The sequence below is a fragment of the Ictidomys tridecemlineatus genome, chromosome 4, assembly GCF_052094955.1.
Source record: "Ictidomys tridecemlineatus isolate mIctTri1 chromosome 4, mIctTri1.hap1, whole genome shotgun sequence".
In the NCBI taxonomy this organism is placed as follows: domain Eukaryota; kingdom Metazoa; phylum Chordata; class Mammalia; order Rodentia; family Sciuridae; genus Ictidomys; species Ictidomys tridecemlineatus.
The window spans coordinates 47925471-47948549 of record NC_135480.1 but is presented as its reverse complement, the minus strand read 5'-3'; the positions used below and the strand labels follow the sequence as shown (position 1 = coordinate 47948549).

At 35.8% G+C, this 23079-nt stretch overlaps 1 protein-coding gene and 1 long non-coding RNA gene across 4 annotated transcripts in view; one reads left to right on the top strand and one right to left on the bottom strand.

Annotated features, from left to right (window-relative positions):
- Positions 1-1004: 1004 nt before the first annotated feature.
- Positions 1005-13187, bottom strand: Psma1 (proteasome 20S subunit alpha 1). Of its 3 annotated transcripts, none has more exons than XM_005326776.4 (10): positions 13037-13187; positions 11754-11798; positions 11248-11349; positions 11024-11127; positions 7826-7914; positions 7052-7122; positions 6812-6941; positions 3896-3975; positions 2867-2977; positions 1005-1377 (listed from the first exon to the last, which is right to left on the bottom strand). In XM_005326776.4, the coding sequence occupies exons 1-10, from the start codon at positions 13037-13039 to the stop codon at positions 1321-1323; spliced, it is 792 nt and encodes a 263-aa protein (XP_005326833.1). In that variant the 5' UTR covers positions 13040-13187; the 3' UTR covers positions 1005-1320. The 3 variants fall into 3 exon arrangements, with proteins under 3 accessions (XP_005326833.1, XP_077902565.1, XP_077902564.1); XM_078046439.1 differs by lacking the exon at positions 13037-13187 and adding an exon at positions 12860-12952; XM_078046438.1 differs by lacking the exon at positions 13037-13187 and adding an exon at positions 11876-11902.
- The window catches only part of LOC144377087 (uncharacterized), a 92394-nt gene continuing 82485 nt past the window's right edge, over positions 13171-23079 (top strand). The window contains exon 1 of the long non-coding RNA XR_013437743.1: positions 13171-13912. This is a non-coding gene — a long non-coding RNA (uncharacterized LOC144377087). The remainder of the gene's footprint in view (positions 13913-23079) is intronic.

Sequence of the window (23079 nt, the reverse complement as noted above, 5' to 3'; positions counted from 1 at the left end):
CTACCACTGAGCCCCAGCCCTAATTTATTCTTAAAATAATTCTCCAATGGGTTTCCTTAGAATAGGGCTAAGTAACTTGCCCAAAGCCAATAGCAGCTAATTAGTAGAATTAGATTAAAAATTTTTGTTAGTATCCACAAATAAAACTTCTCTAAAAATACGTACTATCTCAGAAAATAAAATACACCTAGGCTTTTGAGCAGTGAAATTTTGGATTTTTTAAATGATTTCCTAATTTAATTTTGTATGATCTAAGCTAAAAATTTCTGCAACATCTGAGTACATAACCCAGGGAATAGAAGGTAATATACAAATTATGCTGGAGTTGGTTTGTGTAGGATTAGAGGTTTGAGATTATTTGCAAAAATTCCCAAGAAAATCCAGAGCTCTATTGCCATCTGCTGATTGGATAGAAAAACTGTTCAGACATTAAGAATCTTGGCTTTTTTTGGTAAAATGTGCTAGAGATTAACCCAGGGCCTAGAGTGGGGCAAGCCTGAATTCTACCACGGGGTTATATAGCCCCAGTCCAATCTCACTACTTTTGTTGGGAAGTGGTGTTTCTTAGGTAGGCTTTTTCTTTTTTGCAGTAATGGGGATTGAACCGAGGAGTGCTCATACAAATGAGCACCAACCCCTTTTATCTATTTATTTATTTTGAGAACAGGCTATCAGTAAATTGCTGAGCCTGGCCTTGAGTTTTCAATCCTGCATCTGCTTTCTGAGTAGCTAGGATTACAGGTGTGTGCAACTGCACCCAGCAGTTTCTTTGATTTTAATCAGAATAATCTATATCCTGATATTTGCATTTGGAGCCAAATCTCCATGGATTTTCATGAAGCCAGCCCATAACTAGAAACTGTTACAAGCCTGTGGTAGATGAGGCATTTTTATATATCATTAAAAACAAGGCAATATAATCTTGCAAATGTGGCAAATAAGTAATTGCAATCCCAAATTACTATTCATAGTTGAAGTTACTTAAAAAACAAAAACCCAATACACCAGGAGGTGAAACAATTTTATTTCACAGTTGTCTTTAAAACCCCAAAGACACTATTTTCTTTATATAAAAACACTGGTATACCTATACTTTCTAGAAAATGATTATATAGACCCTCTCAAAGAAAAATGTACCCCATTATATGGTTCGGGGAAGTTATTTGGAAAAAACACATTTGGACTGATTCCTAAAATCAGTATTTGGACTTATACCATTCCACCATTGCATCTTTTGGTTCAAAGTATAGATTACTGTCATCAGTATGTGTTTCTGCATTCTCAAATATTCAATAATACACATATAGTTAAGTTTATCACTTAATGTTCCATTGGTTCATCAGCCTTTTCTGCAGGTTCATCAGCAGGTTGTGCAGGCTTAATAGGGAAGAAAAAAAGAGAAGATGAAAAATGAACATTTGATCAATATGTACTCCTAATTACAAATGTTACATTATAAAAACTTAATGAAAAAAGGGTTAAGGGATATTTTGAATACTAAATTTCTAAGAGCTTTTAAAGAATATATTTCAGTTCTGAATGCCTAAAAATCATTGAACAATTCCACTATTTTATCATACTGTCTTGCTCAAGAGTTAAAAGCCTTTCATATATTATTAATATTAAGCTTAAGATACAATCAGCCCTTTTTTGAGATCCTTTTCCCCTAAACTAACAAAGCAAAAATAAAAACCAACCAGCTGCATGGCACTCCACTGCATTCTTCTTAATAGTGTTGCAACTTACATAATGCAATTCTTGCTCCCCCAAATTTCCCAACAGTTCGAGTTTGAAGAAATTTATGTACCAGACACTATATCTTCAGGTACACAGTTATTAAATAAGCATCTATTAATGCAAATGTGTATTCTAAACATCCAGCAACAAGATCCATATTAAAGTTTTTCCCCCCTACAAACACTTCTTGATGTGTTTGTCACTTATTTATTTATTTACATTTATATTTAATTTTTTGCAGTACGGGGGATGGAATCCAGAGGCACAATACTACTGAGCTACATTCCAGTAGCTTTTTTTTGTTTGTTTAAGAGACAAAAGTTGCCTACGCTAGCCTCAAACTTGCAATCCTCTTGCCTCAGCCTCCCAAGTCACTGGGATCACGGGTGTGTGCCACTGCATTTGGTTTTTGTCACTATTTATGAAAAGTCAAACTAGTGTTCAAAGCTGGTCTCCAATGAACACTTCTCCTTGTATCTACTCCCAATGAATCCAGGCTGGCCCCATGACTTGCTTTAAACAACAGAATGTGCATAAATGATGTCATGCTAGTCCTGGGTATCAGCATTAAGAATGATGGCAGTTTGCACTTTTTTGACCTTTAGCAAGCTCTGGGTTGCCACCCTGCTAGAAAGGTCCTGCTGAAGGAGAGGCCTTGAGACTACAGGGATAGAAGCAGTCATTCTGGCAGAGGACCCAGCATTCTAGTTCCTTTAACACACCTAGAAAGTGACTAAAGAAGGCAAAAGTAAGGTTATCTTGGATGTTTGGGCTCCACCCCAACATTTGACTGTAGCACATATGCGATTCCAAGAGACACAAGCAAAAGAACCATCATTGATGAGGCCCAATCAACCAAATTGTGAGAAGTAATGTTTGCTGTTTTAAATTTATAAGTTTGGTGGTAACTTATTACATAGCAATAGATAACTATCTTTTCTCTTTTTGTGTTTACAGAGAGTTCTGCCCCCTGAATATTTTACTTTCCTTAGTTCTTAATTTTTCTGTTGCTATATGAATTGGGAGCCTATCTCTATAATTAAAGGGAAAAATGATGGATTTACACAGTTGATAAGAACTGCAGTTTAGGACAAAATGAAAGCCTCTTTTGTTACAACTAATTGGATACCTGTGCCTTCCTCTGAGGTCGTTCTTCAAGACCTTCCAGGAATGGAGATACATCATCGTCATCATAGATTGTAAACTCCAAGTCTTTACCAACAATTCCAATGGAAACATTCTAAGGGTGGGCAGGGTGAGAACAAAAAAATAAGTAATAGAGTACATTGAGGCCAGAAAAATTCTTATCATAAAATGTTAGGTGAAAAAAAATCAGAATAAAAATATAGTACTTGAATTTAAGACTTTAAAAACTACTTATATGTAGGGTGAAGAAAACTAGTAGGCACTTGCTAGATTTAATATTCACTGTTATTTGATTAATCTTAAAGGTCTATCATCTGGAAACACTTGATTTAAAAAGATTATGCAGGCAATAAAGTTTTCACATAGATATTAAATGATAATTATACAATGATAATTATTTATATTTTTGAGATGGGGTTTTGCTGAATTCCCTAGGCTGGCCTGGAATGCACAATTCTCCTGCCTAAGCCTCCAAGTAGCTGGGATTACAGGTGTGTGCCAGATGATCACCCTACTTTAAGTTATATCTACCACACTATCTTCCTGCACCCAGTTAGACATTCTTTCTCTTTTTAAACATTTTTTTTAACTTACAGCATTTATTATCTTTTAATATCCTGTATGATTTGTGTATGTATATGATTTATCTCCTCACTAGAATGTTCAATAAAGGTCCAGCTATTTGTTGTCTTTACTATATTTAAAATGCTTAGAAGGTATCTGCATATGGTAAGTGCACAAATTTGTTAACTACATGAATAATACAAAGATATAACTATTTACTAAATAAAGGGCAGTCTACATTGGACTTCCTGATTTTATTGCTTTATATCAAAAAGAAATATTAAAAAATAGCATTTCAAAATCTGATCACTTTCTGAACAGCTTAAAGGGAAAGTGTGAACCAAGGCAACCGTCTCCTAAATTAAATAAGTATACACACTTTAATTACCTATTTATACAATATTAAACTGTAATATTATTATCTACAATTAGAAAACATAATATTTACCTTTGTAGTTAGGTCCTGCTCTGCAGGAAGTGTCTCTCTTAAGGCACGAAGACCATGTTTAACCAGTTCATTTAAGTTGCCTGTATGTAATAAATTAATAGTTATTTCTTCGTTTCATTATCATACTAGGCTTCTTTTATCAAGCTTACAGTCTGAAATCATGGTGTTAGTTATGCAATATTGTTATTACAACAATAACAGCCAAGTGTCTAATGCTCGTCATATAATCTTTGAATAGCAATACTATCGCTATTATTTTATTTAATGAGATGACCTGTTATTTTGATAAGCTAAATCAAAATTATGATTTGAAAAATGTCATTCACAATTTTGTAGAATGTATTCTGTGGAATGTTAGATGCTACATTTGCTCTATATAAAAGTAGTATTCAACTCATTTTATGTGGCCAGTATTACTCTGATAACAAAACCACAAAACAATATTTCTTATGAATACAGGTACAAAAATTAACAAAATAATTCCAATGGAATCCAGCAACATTGAAAAGATTGTGGCAGAGGACCCAGCATTCTAGCTTCTCTTAATACACCTAGAAAGTGACTAAAGAAGACAAAAGGTTATCTTGGATGTTTGGGCTCCACCCCAATATTTGTCACGACAAAAAAGGATTTTTCCCCCTCAAGAATGCAAAGTTGGTTTAACATTTGAAAAGTCAATTAATTTAACACTACACCAAAGACTGAAGAGAAAAAAGCAGCACGATCATCTCAACAGATACATGAAAAGCATATGATGAAACCCCAAATGCTTGCATAATAATAATAATTGAAGGGAATATTTACAAAAACTCATAGCTAATATATTGAGTATATTTAAAAAAAATTTTCCCTTGACAGATGTGGTGGCGCACTCCTATAATCCCAGCAGCTGAGGAAGCTGAGGCAGAAAGATTGTAAGTTCAAAGCCAGACTCAGCAATTTAGTGAGACCCACATCAACTTAGCAGGACCTTGTCTCAAAATACAAAAGAAAAGGACTGGGCATGTGGCTCAGTGGATAAGCACCCCTGGGTTCAATCCCCAGAACCAAAAATAAATAAATAAATCTTTCCCCTTAAAAATCAGGAACAAATCAAAGATGTCTGCTCTTACCATGTCTATTCATCATTGCACTGGAGGGTCTAGCAAGAACACCAGGTAAGAAAAAGAAATAAAAAGCATCCATATTAGCTGTGGCTGTGGCTCAGTGGTGGAGGGCTTACCTAGCATGTGTGAGGCACTGGGTTTGATTCTCAGCACCATATAAAAATAAATAAAGGTCCACCAACAATCATATTGGAAAGGAAAAAGTAAAACTCTCCAATCCCAGGTGACATGACATGGATCTCAAGAATCTAAAAATTCTGTTCATAGTAACACCAAAAAGAATAAAATACTTATGAATAAATGTAAAAGAATATAAGACTTGAATACTTAAAACTATAAAACATCATAGAAATTAAAGAAGACCTAAGTAAATGGAAAGACACCCATGCTCAGATGTCAGCAGATTTGCATAGATGCTACTTATGATCAAAGTACAACCTGATAAACACATTGTAAATTGAAATGTAAGAAAAAATCCATTTAATACACCTAACCTACCAAATTTCATAGCTTAGCAACATAGTACTCTATAGATATCAGTTGTTTACCCTTGGAATTGTGTGGCTGACTGAGTCCTATGGCTCACTGATGTTTTATCATGAGTATCTTACTGCACATTGCTAGCCCAGAAAAAGATCAAAATTCAAAATCTAAAGTTCAGTTTGTACTGAATATATTTAAGTGGTAGACCATCTGGATTATAACAATAGCAGTATGTCCCCAAATGATCTATAGATTCAATGCAATCCTTATTAACTTTTTATCCAGATTGGAATATGCTGAGCATGTTTATGTGACCAGATCTCAAACTTTGGACACCCAAGTTTCTAATGAGCTTCTCTGGTCAAAAATATCACACACATGCTCTTTAAAGTATGGTCTGTAACTCTTCTGAGAAGGGAGAGAACATAAGGAAACTTCCTCACAGATTCCTCTTGACTCTTTCTTTAATGATTCAGCTGTATATCCTTATCATATTGCTGTAAGCCTTAGCTATGAGTACAACTACACACTAAGTCCTTTGAGCCCTAGAAAATCTCCAAATGTTAAGGGCTATCTTAGGAACTCACAACTCAATTATCATATTTTGAAATGTTAAACTTTAATCAGTGCTTCTCAAGCTTATATGGCCCTAGAACTCCTGTATCCTAAAGTTAAAGCTATTATCATCTCACAATAGCTTGCTTTCAGAGTGTTAATTATTTTCCTCTATATTTCGCTGAGCCCCAAATATTTCCTTCATAGACTACTGCCACAAGAAAACTTATAAGACAACCAAGAGAAATGTTAAAAACCCTGACAAACACTCCTTCCAATATGAAGAAAAGCACTTGAAAATCTTCTCTATCATCTTACATCTTTTACCTTCCTTTGCCATTGCTACACTGTCTTTTATTTCTTGTTTATGAACTACTTAATGCAGAAATGTCTACATGGCTTAAAACAGGAACAGAATCACAGAAAACTGAAAGTTATAAAAAGAGAACTTACAAATAGCAACTTGTACAGGGTTTCCCAACTTTGGCTGGGACATATTTCAGATCCAGTGAATCAAGAATTTTTAAGGGTAGGGACACATTTATATCCTGAAAGAGTTTTCTAGTGATTGAAATGACTGTGGTAAACAGGAGTAAAATGTAGATGTATACAGAAATAATAAATACTTCATAGGCTTAATTTTTCAAAAAAAAAAAAAACCAACTCTTTCTATAAGACTGATAGTTTTCCTTATTTAGGATACTACTTTTATTCACTATACAAAGACTGGAGGAGGCAAAACCAAACCAAACTAAAAAAAGCTGTCACTTACACTCCATAAACTCAGACATATGTCTCTCTAAGTAAGTACGAGCTGATTGAGAACGGGCTCCAATGGACATAGCTCTGCAGTCAAAATAATTAGCAGATGGACAGGTCTGGAAAATATGAGGGCCCATATCCTACAATACAAAAACAAAACCCATAATTATTGACTTTGATTAAGCTAAAAATTACAAAAGTTTCTAGTTTTAAAAAATCATTAAAATATAACAATACCCTATCAACTTACATCATATCCAGCAATAAGCAACCCAACACCGTAGGGTCTCCGGCCATACCGCTGTGTTGGTATCTGGGTCTCTTAAACTAGTTAAAGAGCTTATTCTACCAAGGAATAAAGTATTATCTTTATTTTTGGTACCAGGGATTGAACCCAGGGACATTTAACCACTGAGCCACATCCCCAGTCCCTTTTAATATATTATTTAGAGGGCCTCACTAAGTTGCTAAGGCTGGCTTTGAACTTGCAATTCTCCTGTCTCAGCCTCTTGAGCTGCTAGGATTATAGGAATGCATCACTGCACCTGGCTTAAAGTACTATCTTTATTTTCAAACAAAATATTATTAACAAAGACCTCTAACTTCTTCCTTAATCACTGCATAATCTGTAGGAAGAACATAAAACAGAACAGTACTACTTTGACTCAATATTACCTGTTTGACTTTCCATCAAACCCAAGAATACATACTAGCAAAATAATCTCTTTCCATATAGAATTTCATTTGTTTTGGATATAAGGGGTGCAGGATTTGTGGGGATATCTAGAATTAATAAGAAACTTTAAATTTCTCAAAAATGATGCTGGGATAGTTTTCATAAAGCTGGGTTTATGTATGTCTCAAAAATATAAATTGCTTATAATGGCTAATGAAAGAGCAACCCAATACCTTAAAAGTTTTATAATCATACCTATGTTTCATAGTCATATTCCGAATACCATAGGGATTAAGTACCCAAGCCCTTTAAAGTTCACATTTATAAATGTTAACATAAAAAGGATACTGCTTCCAATTAGAGATACAAGCCGAGACACAGGAAGTGGTCTGTCAAATACAAATCTAGAATCCAGACACTCCTGGCGCATAAAATTACTAAAAAAAAAAAAAAACAAGAAAAGTTAGTAATTTCAAATTATAGAGAGCTAATCCAAATATAGCAGTTTCATTTCACTTCCAAACATTTTCATGGATCATATACATATAAGGAAACCAGTAAGGTAAAAGACACATTTTTGTGCTAAACTGTAAGGCCATATGAGGTCTTAAAACTGACTAACTACCCATTCCTTTGAACTGAGCACTATTGCCATGAATGAGATTGAAAGCCTTTGAAATATGCTGGAAAGCAGCAGATGCAGGAGCTGGAAGCACACTTCCTGAAGGACCCCTTTCTATCCCATGGTACCCTGGTGGCTCTGGCCTCTAGCCTTAGCCTAGAGGAGCAAATGATGCAGAATTGGTTTACTGTGCAACAGAAGACATACCCAAACTCTGGATGAGGCTATCACCCATTTGCATGACGCGTTGGCCAGCCCTTGTGCTCATCCTGGGCACACTCAACTTAGGCGGGCCCATCCTGGTCTAGCTTCTGTTGTACATACCCATCCTGCAAAATGTCCACTACCCCAGCCCAAGAAGACCCAGAAGCTTCTCTATTCAGGCCTAGACCTGTGGGAACGTGGCCCCTCAGGGGAGAGGATGAGGAACTAGAAGCCTCCTTGAAGAGACTCTCCACTGCAGAGCCTGAAGAAGGTGATCTTGAAGACGCAGACAAATCAGGTCCAGGAGATTTCTAAGTGGATGAGGGTTTGGCACCTGCCCCATTCCATAAGTCCCATAGGTCCTCACTCTGGCTACTATTCCATCTAATTGTTGTGTCATTTGAGTCAGCTGGGAGTGTCTGGGTTTCTAGTCTAGGAGTGGAATGGGTGTTCCTGGGAGCACTTCCTTCCCTTGATGCTGCCCCCACCCCTTGACAATTTTATCACTATCTTTCCTAATTTATGGGGATCTTCATCTGTAGACCAGTGCAGCGGCTGCCTGTATCTCCAGGAATGAAGGACCTCTGCTTTCCCACAAGGATTTTCCTATAGTCCTCTGCTGACAGCCATACCCACATCAGATCCCCATCCCCCACCTGCATCTTTTAGTTTCCATCTCCAATACAATTTCATCATTTTGAAATAGTTTGGAGCTTTGTCTTAATTTAGGTATTTTTTTCCTCTTATTTCCTTTTTGTCTTTGCTTTGTTACTTGTTTGAGGTTATTTTTCTGTTTGATTTTTCCTCGATTTTCAATAAATTTTCTTCTTTTGCTTCAGTGGAAAAAAAAAACAAAACTAACTATTCTTTAGCTCTTGAAAATTTTATGTCTGAGAGCCCGAAAACAGAGGCCGACTGAAGAGAAAATAGCCATCTCTTCTCTTATCCTTATGAGCAACAGTCTGTCCTTATTTTGAGACAGGGTCTTTTGATGTTGCCCAGGATAGTCTTGAACTCACAATCCTCCTGCCTCAGCCTCCAGAATAGTTGGGATTACATGCATGTAACACTGTACCCAGCCAGCAACCGTTTGTCTTTAATTCTAAGTCTTGATCCAGAAAAAAAAGTACCTAGTCTTTTTTGTTTTTTCCTTGAAAACAGATTAAAATCTCCCTAATAGAGCAATGGCAAGAAATAGAATCCAGGGGATGTTTTCACATGTTCTGCAAATGCTACTTCTCATCATAAACTGCATTAGATATTAGACACTAGGCTGCTGAGTCTCAACTTGTGAAGATTTGAGCAAGGTTAACATTGGGGAAAAAGAACTCATGCCTATTAGAGAATTAAATAGAAAGAAATAGACATGCTCATTCTTTCCACGTTGCTTAGTCCAGTATGTGTTTGTCATATCTGATGGTCAAATTTATTTATTTATTGATTGATCGATCGATCGCAGTGCTAAAGCTCAAACCCAGGGCCTTGTGCATGTTAGAGCAAGTACACTACCACTGATCTACTTAATTAGTCCCTGATAATCAAATGTATATTAGAGGAACCAAGCCATTTGTTTAGTACTTTTTAAAAGTAAATTTCTCAAGGTGTCTAAAACCATACTCTCCAATATGGCAGGCACTAATGATATGTGGTATTAAGCCACTTTATTGAGATGTATATACATATAGCTTTATTGAGATGTACATATACAATGCACATCAAAATTTCAAAAATTTAATATCTCATTAATAAAGTTTTTATATTAAATGTATTTTGGCACAGCAATATTTTAGATATTAATGGGTTAAATGTTTGACAACATTGCACATTCTACATTTTTAGGAGCAAACAGAAACCCGTATTACTGTCAGTATACTGTTGACATACCAAGGGACTGGCTGGATAACTCAAAACTCTTAAACAAAAGGCATTACCATTTACCTTTACTATTTATATTCTTTCTTCACTAATAAAACCATAAATTTAAAAGTTAAGCATTGGGGGCTGGGGCTGTGGTTCAGTGGTAGAGCATTTGGCTAGCATGCATGAGAAGCACTGGTAAAGGTACTGTATCCACCTACAGCTTATATATAAATAAGTAAAAGTTTAGCTTTGGCTAACTACATCCTACCCTCAACATATAAACACTCACATGCTTTCTGAAAGGCGCTGTTTTAAGTGCCTACTTCAAAACACCCTTGGAGAAAAAAAATACTGAAAAATCTGAGTGTTAAGTAATTAGCCCAATCTCAGAAATTAGTAATTAAATAAGAATTTGTTATCTGTCTGATCTCAAAGCCCCACTTCTTCATTTACTCATTGCTTCTCATCCACAATCTCTATCTCCTCCTATTGCTCACAGAAATTTACCTGTTACTCTCTACTTCCTTCCAAGATTAGCTAAATTTAAAGTTCTTTGAAGATATGATCCATGTCTGAATCACCTTTCTATACCCTATATTATCCACTACTGAGCTTTGAAAAAAAAAATCTAATAAATACTGAAGTATTAAAGAAAGTAAGGGTGGTTCATCTCTTTCTAAAAATTAGATAAAAATGTCAAGATCTTTTTAGACATACATGGCTTCAAACAATACATTATGTTAACAAGTATCACATTATTCAGTGGCTTCTCAAGTGTTAGTATACCTTACCTGAATTTTTCTGGAAAAGTAATAAGTTATGGATCAAGAGATACTTTTGTTTTTCATGATTCTACTTACCATAACAGTCTAGCATCAGCAGTAAGCCCAGCAATTGAGATACCAATATGGTTATCAACATGAAGAATTTTTTTCTGATGAGCTGCAAGCTCTGACTGTGCCCTCTAAATAGAGACATTATAAGATGTAAAAATAAGTTTACAACTTTACTGTTTATACAGTGAAATTTACATTTGGTAGTTCTGTTTTCTAAATGAGGAAGATACATGTCTGGCTTTACTTACCTTCAGTGCAACCAACACTGCATGGGTTTTTGATTTCAGACCAACTGTGGCTGAACCCTGTTTAACAGCTTCCATTGCATACTCAATTTGATGAATCCTCCCCTAAAGGGAAAAAAGAACATATCTTGGAGTCACCTCAGAAGATCCTTTACAAATTAAAAATCAAGAGTTCTCAAACCTCAAGCAAGTATAGTTACATTTCAAATGATTAAAAAAATTGTTTTTGGAGTTGTAGATGGATAGCATGCCTTTATTTATTTTTATGTGGTGGTAAGGATTGAACCCAGTTCCTCACACATGCTAGGCAAGTACTCTGCCACTGAACTACAGCCCTAGCTCCTCCAATGATGTTCTGAAAACCAGGAAAGTTATTTTAATTATAAATTCAAGTTCTAGGAATGTCCAAAATGATATTCCATTTTTTCAGTCTACAATCTTACAAGTTTCTAAACCTACTACAGCCATGAAAAGCCTCTTCATAGAAATGGCATAAAACATGATTTTACCTGAGGACTCCAAACAGTGACATCATTGTCATACTGGTTGCGAAACTGAAAGTAAAAGAAAAAAGACCTATTAGGAACTTTATAAACCCCTAATCTTAATTAAGAGTAAGAAATGTGCTTGCCTGTGTTTCCATTCAGCATTAAAACAATTCTGTTAACACAACATGGCTGGAATTTTGTTACTATTCTGTTAAAGCCAATACTACATTCACCCTTAATTGGTGAGGGAGGGAAGAACAGATTAGTTAGACAGGTCCTAGCTTCCCAATTTCCTACTCTGCCATTCTCCATAGCATTCCCTCTGGGTGGGTAATTACTAAAGTTCATATGCATCAATTTTTCCTCCTGTCTTTGCTTATGCTGTTATCTTACATAGGGCACTAATGGTCAAAAATAATTTCTTTTCTTTAAATTAGCTCAAATGTCTATCTCTTGAAGTGTTCCCCGTGTTTTCTCCCCAAACTCCCCCAACACGTAGTCCCACAGTTCTTTACACACCTCTAGTTATGATCACACACTTGTCTGACCTATCTTTGAAATCTCACTATGTACATATAAATATTCATATTGAATGAACACAAAAATGTTCTCAGGAAGTTAGCGGTGGATACAAATAGCTACAGTGATAGAACCATTACTACTCATAATGACATTATAAAAGCAAGTCTATCAATACTTGGGAGAATAACTGTGGGGATACGAAGGTCGAGTGCAGGAACGACAGATTCAGTAGAAGCTCAGAGACCTGTACTGTAACCCTGATTCCATCACTTCTCTATCAGCCTAGCTTTCCACATCTGTAACCAGGTGACTGGACCAAGTGGTTGAAACGGGCCTTTTCTAATCAAGCTCTAGATGACTGGTAAAGCAAGACACGCCAGGAAAGTGAACGTGGTCCAGAACCACAAATGCTAGAGTCAAGTCCGTGCTGGGAGGCCTCCAAGTGAAGTCCCTCTTCTCCTCCCATACAGAGCACCAGGGGCCACTCACGACCTCTCGGAATCTATTTTACTGAAGGAATTTCAGGCGAACTCGGCTAACTGATGGAGGAAGAAGTGCAAGAGACTCCCTGGAAAGTGAAACAAGCCTAGGCGAAAAGGCCTCACGGACTATCGACCGCCACTCCTTCAGACAGGCCGGAGATGCTGAATCACGGCTGGAGCCCTCCCCGTGGTTAAGGCTCCCATGTCCCGTGGCCTCAGACTGCCCAAGAGCGGCAGATTCCCTTCCCCGAGTCACCAGACCTTTGCCCTAAACCTTCCGAAGTTAGAGATTCAACGCACCATAGTTCCGGCGCGGACCTCGCTTGTGAGCTCCCTCAAAGCTTGCGAATCAAACAGCGCTGCCGAAATCACCGCTCGGCGATCGACAGAAAAGGCTGCGGCGTTTTGACGGCGGCGGCGCAGGGTAGGGCAGTCTATTGCAGAGATATCGATAGGCTTTCAACACTTCCCCGCCCTTAAAATTCCCGGCGCGCTCGGCGGGAGTGGGCGGGGCCTTGAAGATCTAGGAACTGAGATTGGCGGGAAACCCTAGTCTGGGAGTTCCCGCTGCTGGTTCGCCCTGTCGCGTCGCCCTTGTTGGATCCTCAGCGACATTCACTGTCTATTGTAGATTCCATCAGTTTCTTATCCTACCGGCTGAATGAACCTGAAATTACTGCAGACAACGGCTGCAATTCTGGGTGATACGAACGGACCGCTCAGCATCTCACTTTTCACAGAGATTGGGAAAAAGAACTAGGCTCAGAAAGGCCACAAAATAATGGTCTGTTTGTGTATGTCAACCATACCTTTCCTCGAGTATCTTGTTTATGTACATGCTTTTTCCCTCCCTTACTTTGGAATACACCTCTTTATACTCCCCGGAGATCTGATCTTTCAAGGCTTTGTTGGCGTTGATCACTGATTATTAGTTTCTTCCGCCAGAGTTCAAGCTTCAAGGGCACAGTCTGTCCACAAAACCACGCACTATATCTGGTAGGTTAGGCCACTGAAGAAAAAAAACCTGACATTTTCTTATGAATTATCTGTTTTCTCTTTTGGGAGCATCTGGTAAATCCTTAAGTGAACTACCTTAAGACAGCTCTGCAAACAGCTGCTGATCTAACATCTACTGACTGCTAAATTTCTGTTAAGAAGAAGAGTACCTAGACTCAGGTAAGGTAAGGGTTCTTAAGGATCTGAGCTTTGTAGGTGAAATAGATCACTTGGGTGATTCGCTCAAATCCACAGTAAATTAGTATCTTTTAAAACTTTCATGTTTATATTTGGGACATATTTTTCCGTGTTAAACAGTTTCCAGGGGAAATACTACTCCATAGTTGTCTGCAGTATGAATATATGACATCTATCCAGATCCCTATTGTTTAATATTAGGTTCCCCCGCAAAATTCATTTCTGAACTACTTTATATTTTTGTGTAATTCACACTCATTTTTTAAAGAATAAATTCCTAAAAATGGAGTTGTTGTGTCAAAGTACATGAATATTTCAAAAGCTTTTGATAAAAAGTGCTTAATTGCCTTTCAGAAAATTTTTTTTAACCAGTTTAGACTTTCAATAGTATATAAAACTGCCCTTATCTTTAAATTCACCAACACTGGTTATTACCACTTAAAAAAAATACTGATAATTTAGTGGATTAAATTAATAGATTAAACAGACTTTCTCTTTTGTTTGTCCCACATCTAGCACATATTATGTGCTTAATGAATATTGCTGAATGAATGAAAACGACTATTGAATGAATGGTTGAATGCTTATTTTAAAATTGTCATGTAATGTGAATATCTTCACAAACCTTTCCCATATGTTTCTTTAGTTATGTGTATCACACATATGTATAATAAATTTTTTATAAGTAAGAACATACTCAATCTTAACTAATACATTTAAAAAGTTATAGCCATCTTATGTTTACAAATAATGATCCATATTATTTTCAATACTTTCTTAGTGGCCAATTCTGTGAAAATACAACAATTTACTTATTGATAAAAAAATTAAATATCTCCAAATTTTTGCTGTTAAAAAAAATAATGTAGGACTGGGGTTCTGGCTTAGTGGTATAGCGCTTGCCTGGCACGTGTGAGGCACTAGGTTGATCCTCAACACCATATTAAAAAATAAATAAACAAAATAAAGTTATTAAAAAATGTAATGATTATTCTTGTACATATATACTTTTTATGTATTTTCCTGATTACCACCTTCTGATGAATTCATAGAAGTACAATGAGTCAAAAGGATCATATTTGTAATTATGACAAATATATCTAAGATGCAAAAAAAGTTTTACATCAATTTATATTCAACTGTACCTGACAATTCACTTTCATTATACCTTCACCAATATTGAATATTAAGTACTTCTTAACCTTTGTTAAGTTGGTAGAAAAAGAAAAAGCCCACTAGTTTTATTTTTTGTTTACTAGTAAAAAAAAGTTTTTCATGTTTTTATTGGGTTTTTGTTACTTTAGTGGATTGTCATTTTCTTTTCTTAATTTTTTATTGTTTTACTCATTCTATCATTTTATAAGAGTTCCCTGCCAAAAGGGATGGTAATCTCTTATTGTTGTTACATAAAAGGAACTCTTTGAATATAAAGAAAAGCCACCTAGCAAAGCTAGCTGGAGTAAAAGCTGGAAGTGGCTGTAAATACATAATGGGGAATCACGTAAATATCCAAATATAGGAATTTTTTACTTTAAAAAAATTTACTGAAATATTCTTAGTATCTGGAACAAAGCCTGGCATATACTAGGACCTCACTATATAAGTACCAAATGAATGAGTTCCTCAGTTTTGAGCCAGATTAGTAGATGAGTCCAACTGTGACCCTCAAACCCCAGTTCCAGGGACCATGAAAGTTCCATTAAAGCCTGAAAGCTTCTTTCTGGGGTTGGAGTGGCTCTCAGTTGTAGAGCACCTGCATAGCAGGTGCAAGGCCCTGGATTCAATCTGCAACACCAGGAGGTGAAAAAAGCTTCTTTCCCTAAGCATGAGGTTTGGCAAAAGCAATGACCACTCAGCACACTAAAAACTCAAAATCTTATAAATTCCAACTTTTTTTCTGACCTAAAAGTGGACAGTTAAAGTTGCAAAAGAAGCCCCCTTTCCCCTTTACTAACAATTTCTATTCCTTGGTTTTCTATTTTACTGTGGAATGTGGGAATAGCTGGCAAAAGGGAGACAGAGTCCCATTTTAATATCCTACTATTCTACATATATAGAATACTTAATTGTGCTTATTTATTTGCATGATGTCTCCACATATACATATTATCTGCACCGGAAGACAGGAACTGTATTACATTTCCCTTTGTGTATACGTTGAATGGGTCAAACTTGGTACTCAATGAATTTTAGTTAAAAGAGTTAGTGGATAGATAGAAGTACTTTAGTAGTTTGTAGTAATAATTTTTTTAAAAACTACTGTTTTGGTACATAGTAAAGTGCAAAACTTTGTTTCTAGTACTCTTCTAGCAGATTTTTTTTTAAATTTGGAAATATTTATAGCAAAATTATGGAGTTGTTTGCACTTTAAAGTTATTGTTGTACTCAATAATCCTGCTTGCACCTGAAGATCTACTTTACTCTTTAGGGATTGCATCATCAGAGTCTCTTCCACTCTGGCTTTCAGTTAAGCTTAGCAAATGAAGGCACCAGCAGGAAATCGGAGAATAGGAAAGAGAGATCAGTATTATTTATTTACCCGTACTCCTTCTATGTTGGCCACAGGTTGGCAGGGCTATTGCCATTTCTTGTTTGCCTGCCCATGTTCTTATTATACTTTCTTCAGGCTCCCTTTTTGAGTGTACTATTTCTTTCTTGGACAAGGACTAATACACTTATTTATTTTCTCAGGATACAGAAGGTATATAATACTCTTTTATCTTAAAGTTGAATTGATATTATATCTTTATTATATTATATTTTTAGGAAAAAATAGGAGTAGGTTTGAAATAGCTAGAAGACAGAGCCTAAGTTAATGGCATATATCCTTCCATGTTTTCTACCTGTTCAAATATTCAGAAGAAAAAAAATTCGCTTACAGTTGGCATTATATTTTTTGTGATTAAAATATTTTTTATTTTTATATATACATATACATATATTTTGCAAATAAAGACAGTATGAAATATCTCTATAATCCATGAGGTAGAGAAAAATCACTGTTAAAATATTAATGATTCCTGCCCCTTCCAATATCAATCTAGAGAAGGAAGGAAAATTATCCTCAGAGTATATTTTCTGTTTGTGTGTATGTTTGGGTGCATACTCATGCACATATTGTGGGTATGATTCTTATTCCATGGAAATATTTCATTTCTTTAGATTAACTTGAATCTAATGGTAACTTCCCATTTTGCTATGCAGGTAGGGAATTCAATCTCAATTATCATTGAGCGTTTCCTTTCCATTCAGGGTTGTACAAAATTTCTAAGGTTTTAGTTGTTGTGGAAATACCAGTAACTACCTCAAATTATTTGATTATCTTTCTGTGCCATCTTCCTATATGATCTTGTGACTGTTATTTCTTTACTACCCTTGGCACTCAAGAATCAGGAATTACAAAACGGGGAAAAATCAGGAATCAAATGAGTGAATCTGGCAGCCCCTGCACATAGATATAGCTTCCCAAGAATTTTGCTGTCATTGTGGGCTCTGTCACAGAGCAACCCTTGGCACTCAAGAATCAGGAATTACAAAATGGGGAAAAATCAGGAATCAAATGAGTGAATCTGGCAGCCCCTGCACATAGATATAGCTTCCCAAGAATTTTGCTGTCATTGTGGGCTCTGTCACAGAGCAAGATGGGAATTTTAGCTGTTTGCTCAACCTATAGGCTTCAGACTTCTAAACTTTGAGAAATCTTTCTCCCACTTCACCCTTTTCATTTCAAAAAATGAGGAGACCTTATTATCTATAAGCAGATTTTGCTTTTTGTCTTACAAAAATCTGAAGCCTGGATACTTGTTTGAATGGGGCAAAGTGGCTACAGGCTAGGATAAACAGAATTAACATCTCAATAAAACAAACTTCCACCAAAAAAATCTTGTTATCAAGTAACATATGATTATTTTTTAACCTGCTTTTACATATTTGAAGGAAAAATTTAAATTTAGCAGAATTTAAGCAAAGACTTCATGAATTGGGCAGCAGTCTGGATCAAAAATGGTTCACAATGCTCCACCCCACCACATATAAAGACTATATTTATAGCTAGAGAAAAAGCAGCCTGATTGGTTGTAGTTGGTATTTGCTTTATATGGTCACAGTTTTTGGCAGCTTTCAGCCTTTGATTGGCTTGAGGTTTAACAGCTATGATTAGCTGAGACTTGTCTGCTGTTTAAAAGAATACTCTCAGGTTAGGTTACAACCTGGTTACAGGTTAAATAATAATTCACTATATACATATGAAACCATTAGACCAAAGTTATAAAAGCAGCTTAAGGCCAAACTTAATTTAATAACATTATACCAAAAACATTTCTTCATGTCCCATACTTTTAAATGTCTATCTATAAGATTTTCCATCATATGACTTTCATAATTTATCTGGCCAATCTTTGATAGCTCTTACATAGCTCACTCTAAACTAACCTTGTCTGTATCCACTCATGCCTTTTTTTTCTTGGCTATTCAGATGCTAATGGTCTTGGTTATTCAGATGCTAATGGTCTCAGTTGGTAGGAGGCAATGTTTAGAACAGGGCAAATCAGAATTAACAGACATACTTAGGAAGAATAATAATTTAGAGTTGTATCTAAGTTGTATAATTTCCTTCCCTGTATGTGTGACCAAGTGAGGCCTGTACAAAAGCCATTGGCATACTTGAGTTGTTTAGAAATTTTTTTTTTCCAGAAATTAAGCAATTATTACAGAATGTCATCTTGATAGTTGAGTAACAATAAAACATGTCCATGGGAGATTTTCAGCTTGGCTCTTATTAGGATTTTTTTTTTTCAATTTAAAAAAAATCCTGAAATAGCTAACGGTGGTCTCTTAATTTGGAAAAGAAGTGTGTTTTTCTGGATTATTCTTCCTATAAAATATCCCTATTGATCAATTTTGCAACTACTGGTTAGGAATCAGGGTGTATCCTGAGCCAAAATTCCTAAGTCATGCTTAGAGGAGCTGAAAGCCATTAAAACCCCAAGAGACCAAATGTCTCTTCTGCTGGTCCCCAAGTGAGCTTTTATATAAGAGCCACTCTGAAGAGTTCAGCCCACTGCCTTCTCCTCATGTGCCTCCAAAATATGCATAAGAAGTATTGAAAAGGGTAGGATTTGGAAACATATTTCTCATTTATCCAACAAATATTTTTTGATTACTTTATGCTAGACGTTATTAGCAAGATGCCAAGAATATCTGTGTAAACCAAACAGACAAATATTCCCAAGAAAAAGGATGAAATCAGAGAGGAGATGGGTTATGTATTACAGATGTTGTAGATCTTTAGGCTGTAATAAAGACTGAAATATAAAGTTAACAGAGGATTTTGAACAGAGGAATGTCATGCCTGACACTTTTTAAAGAACAGACTATAGGGGTCAGGGCTCTTACTGAAATCCAAGTGAAATTTGGTGATATCCTGGGTCAGAGACGTAATGGTGGGGTGGTAGAAAGTAGTTGGATTCTGGATATATTTTGAAGGCCAACAGTCTTTTGATAATGGATTGCATGTGGTGTGAAAAAGAAAGAAAATTCAAATTCCAGGGTTTTGGTCTGAGCAAATGAAGAATAGAGTTTGCAATAACTGAAGTGACAGGAGGAACAGATTTTTTTAGGAAAAGACGGTGAATATGGCTTTTACATTTCAAGCTTGAGATGATTATTAAACATCCAGGTGGAGATATGGAGTAGTTGATTGGCATATGAATTGGAGTTTGGTGGAGTGATCTAGGCTAGAGATCCAGAATTGGGGTCACCTTCATAGAGAAATTATTTAGATCCATGAGAATAGATAGAAAAGAGTTTCAAGTATTGATTGTTGGGACATTCTAATATTAAAGAAGAATTTGGTTTATATTTGAGCTTACTTACTTAGAAGCTCTGAGGCCTTTGATGACTTAGTTTACCTCTTTGATTCTTTGTGGTAGTGGTGGTGGTGATGAAACCTGTAAAATGGAAATAACATTGGCTAGTATGTTCTATTATTATTGTGACAAATGGGAGAATTTCTCATTTACAGTGCTTAGTATACTACCTGACATGTGGTAAATACTCCATAAATATTAGCTGTTATGGTTGCTACTTTTTGAACAAACATTTGTCTTCCAAAATGTTGCTGGTTGCCTTAGTGGTATTGCATATTCATACAGTCACAATAGTAGCAATGCCTATTATTTAGATAAAAGAGTGACAAACTGGAAGTGTATTCTCCCCCTCAAATCTCATCTCTTAAATGTTACACTTTTAGCCAAACCCACCTTTTACTCTTGCTACCTTTTGAAATCTTCCTAAATATTTAATTTTGATTTAATATTTTTTGACAAGTTTTATTTACTTTTAGTCAGCTGCCACAATCTATGAAGCACAATAATAGAAGATACCCTTTAAAGTGTTAACATTCAAGTTGGCTGACTGATCCAAAAATAAAAATATGGTTGGTGGAGTTTAATACAAGGACACCTTTGTTTAATAAGTTTGAATAATAATTTTGTCTAGAAATTATTCTTTATAAAATATCTTCTCATTAAAAAAATAAACCTCTTACTGTACTTACACAACAAAATATATTTTGCTTTCATTTTTATAGAAATCTATTCTGAGATTATTTGGAAAACTGCTTTCTGTACTAAAAGCAAGTATTTATTCCTCTAATGGGCCACAACCAGCATTTTTTTTTAGCATCAAGGATGACTTCAGAATTTCTTTTTCATTGGCCTGTTGCTGAGGTGGCAAAAGTAACAAAAGAGAAGACATTTTATGGTGTAAAGTATTCTTTTTTTTTTTTTTTAATTTTTTATTTCTTAGTTCTCGGCGGACACAACATTTTTGTTGGTATGTGGTGCTGGGGGATCGAACCCGGGCCGCACGCATGCCAGGCGAGCGCGCTACCGCTTGAGCCACATCCCCAGCCCGGGTGTAAAGTATTCTTATGCATAAGTCAAATACTTTCATTTGTTTTATTTCCTTTTATTTTCTCAAAATGACAGAAAAAGGGGCTAGGGTTGTGGTCAGTGGTAGAGTGCTTGCGTGAGGCACTGGGTTCTATCCCCGGTACCACATAAAAATTAAACAAATAAAATCAAGGTATTGTGTCCATCTAGAATTAAAAAAATTTTTTTTAAATGAGAGAAAAAATATTTAATCCCTAGTCTACCAGTAGGCTAATAATTTCTAAGACATTCTTCACACTGAAAGTAATGTGCCTTTTTACAGCTAACTAATGTTTTCTAGAATTTCTGTCCAAAGCTAAGTATGCAATTCCCTTCTTTGCTGCTAGGTGGCAATTAATGCCTTGGAGAGGTGGGGTGGGGTGGGAGGGGGATGTTGTGGAGACGGGGAGCAACAACCAAAAAACACTTCCCTTACCGATGATTTTCACACCCAGAAAGATATGTGCATTTTCTTTTCTTTAAAGTAAGAATTCTCCTAAGGATAATATTCTTTTTTTTCCTACTTTGTTTTGTCTAAGTGAATTTACATTTGCCTTTTCCTTTAATTGTTAAGAATTACATGTATAAATAAAAAATAGACTGCTATAGCTAAAGAAGAATAGATCCTATCTTTTAAAGTGGATGGTTTCCAGAGTGTATGTTCAGGAGTGATATAAAGAAGGAAGTTGGTATAATTTCCCTGAAAATTTTTTTCTAGTTTTAGTAAAGAAAAATTTTTTGTGAAAGGCATTATAACTGGCCCAACATTATGCCTAATGCAACTAATTATAAATATATTTAAATATAAAATGAAAATGAAGAATGAAAAGAATTTTAAAGACCTAATAGCAATTTTGTTATGGTAGAATTGCTTTTTAAAGTGACCTGTAGGGAAAAAAAATAATTCTTCATAAGAGTAATGAGAAGTACAATATAAAAACCAAACTCTTTTTTTTTTTTTCAGACAACCAGATTCCTAGCGAAATTATTTAAGGATAACAATAGCTTCTTATAAGTCTAACAAATCCCCACCCGCCCCACCCCACCTCTCCAAGGGTAAATCAAGTTTTAAGCTTGAAGTCTGTATCCTTTTCTAAATATATTTAATTGTGTATATGTTGCTCCCTGTAACCTTCTTGACCAAGAAGAATATATACATATATATTATATGTGTGTATATATATATATATATGTATATATATATAGTGGATGTTTGTTTTATATAAAACTCAAAATATCAAATCCCTCTTCAAAGAAGAATCTCTGGTTTGATTCTTAAACCAAATATTCTCCCAGGCTGGACTCAATGAAGCCTAACACCAAAAAGCAAAGCTGCTTCTGGCGTTCTAGACCTTTCCTGCATCCAGATGTCTTGTCTGTAGCCTAGCCAGAACCAAACCCTTCCTGCTGCATGTTCAGCTGGCCTTGGATGACAGCCCCAAGCTGCACCAGTTTCCATACCCCTTTAACTCTTGAATGTCCTAGATTTTTTAAGAGGTGTAACTTCTAATGTGAATTTGGTTGAAAGGGTAAATCAAGTTTTAAGCTTGAAGTTAAGTTTATAAAATATTTATCCATGTCACCTCCCCCACCCACTGTAGACTTCCTCTCAGTAGCTCAGCCAGTTGGCATCAGAGAAGCACCGTTTGGAAGAGAGTGTGTGTGGGCAGCTTGCAGGTGAGGACAGGGCTGCCAAGGCAGACCATGCGGTTTGTCCTGTGCCTACATCCAATACCTGGCTTTGCCTTTCCAGAGCATTTGTATACACAGAGCATTTCTGCTGTTTGGGGTGTAGGTAATTTCAAAAAGTATTTTTTTAAAATAACTCATTGACAAGACTTAGGTTAAGCAAATAAAAATGCATGATGGCAGATATAAAATAGCCATACGTGTATTCAAGTGCGAACTGCTCTGAAGCAGTTATGATAAGAAAACAAATCTGCTCTGTGTAAAAGATACCCTAGGAAATCATATTAGTGGCAGCCATTGTTTTTAGTTTTATTTTCAAAGTTTGTTTTTATGTGGGAATTTCAACAGAAGGTAATCCACAAAAATCAACTTAACACTTGAAGGCACAATTTTCGTATGGCTTTTTTTTCCTCCTCCTAGACAGATGTTAGTAACTGATTTCCAAGGGTGCATTTTAGTTGAGCAGAATAGGTAATTTCCAATTGAAAACCTGACTTCATGTCACTTTCTCTCTTACTTTTCTGTGCT

Excerpts from the sequence above, each read along its gene's own strand:
- Psma1 (XM_078046438.1), bottom strand. Across the intron at positions 11,350-11,753 it reads TCACTGTTTGGAGTCCTCAG|GGGAGGATTCATCAAATTGA; the intron begins GTAAAATCATGT and ends TTTTCCCTTTAG. Across the intron at positions 7,123-7,825 it reads TGTATCTCTAATTGGAAGCA|AGACCCAGATACCAACACAG; the intron begins GTATCCTTTTTA and ends AACTAGTTTAAG.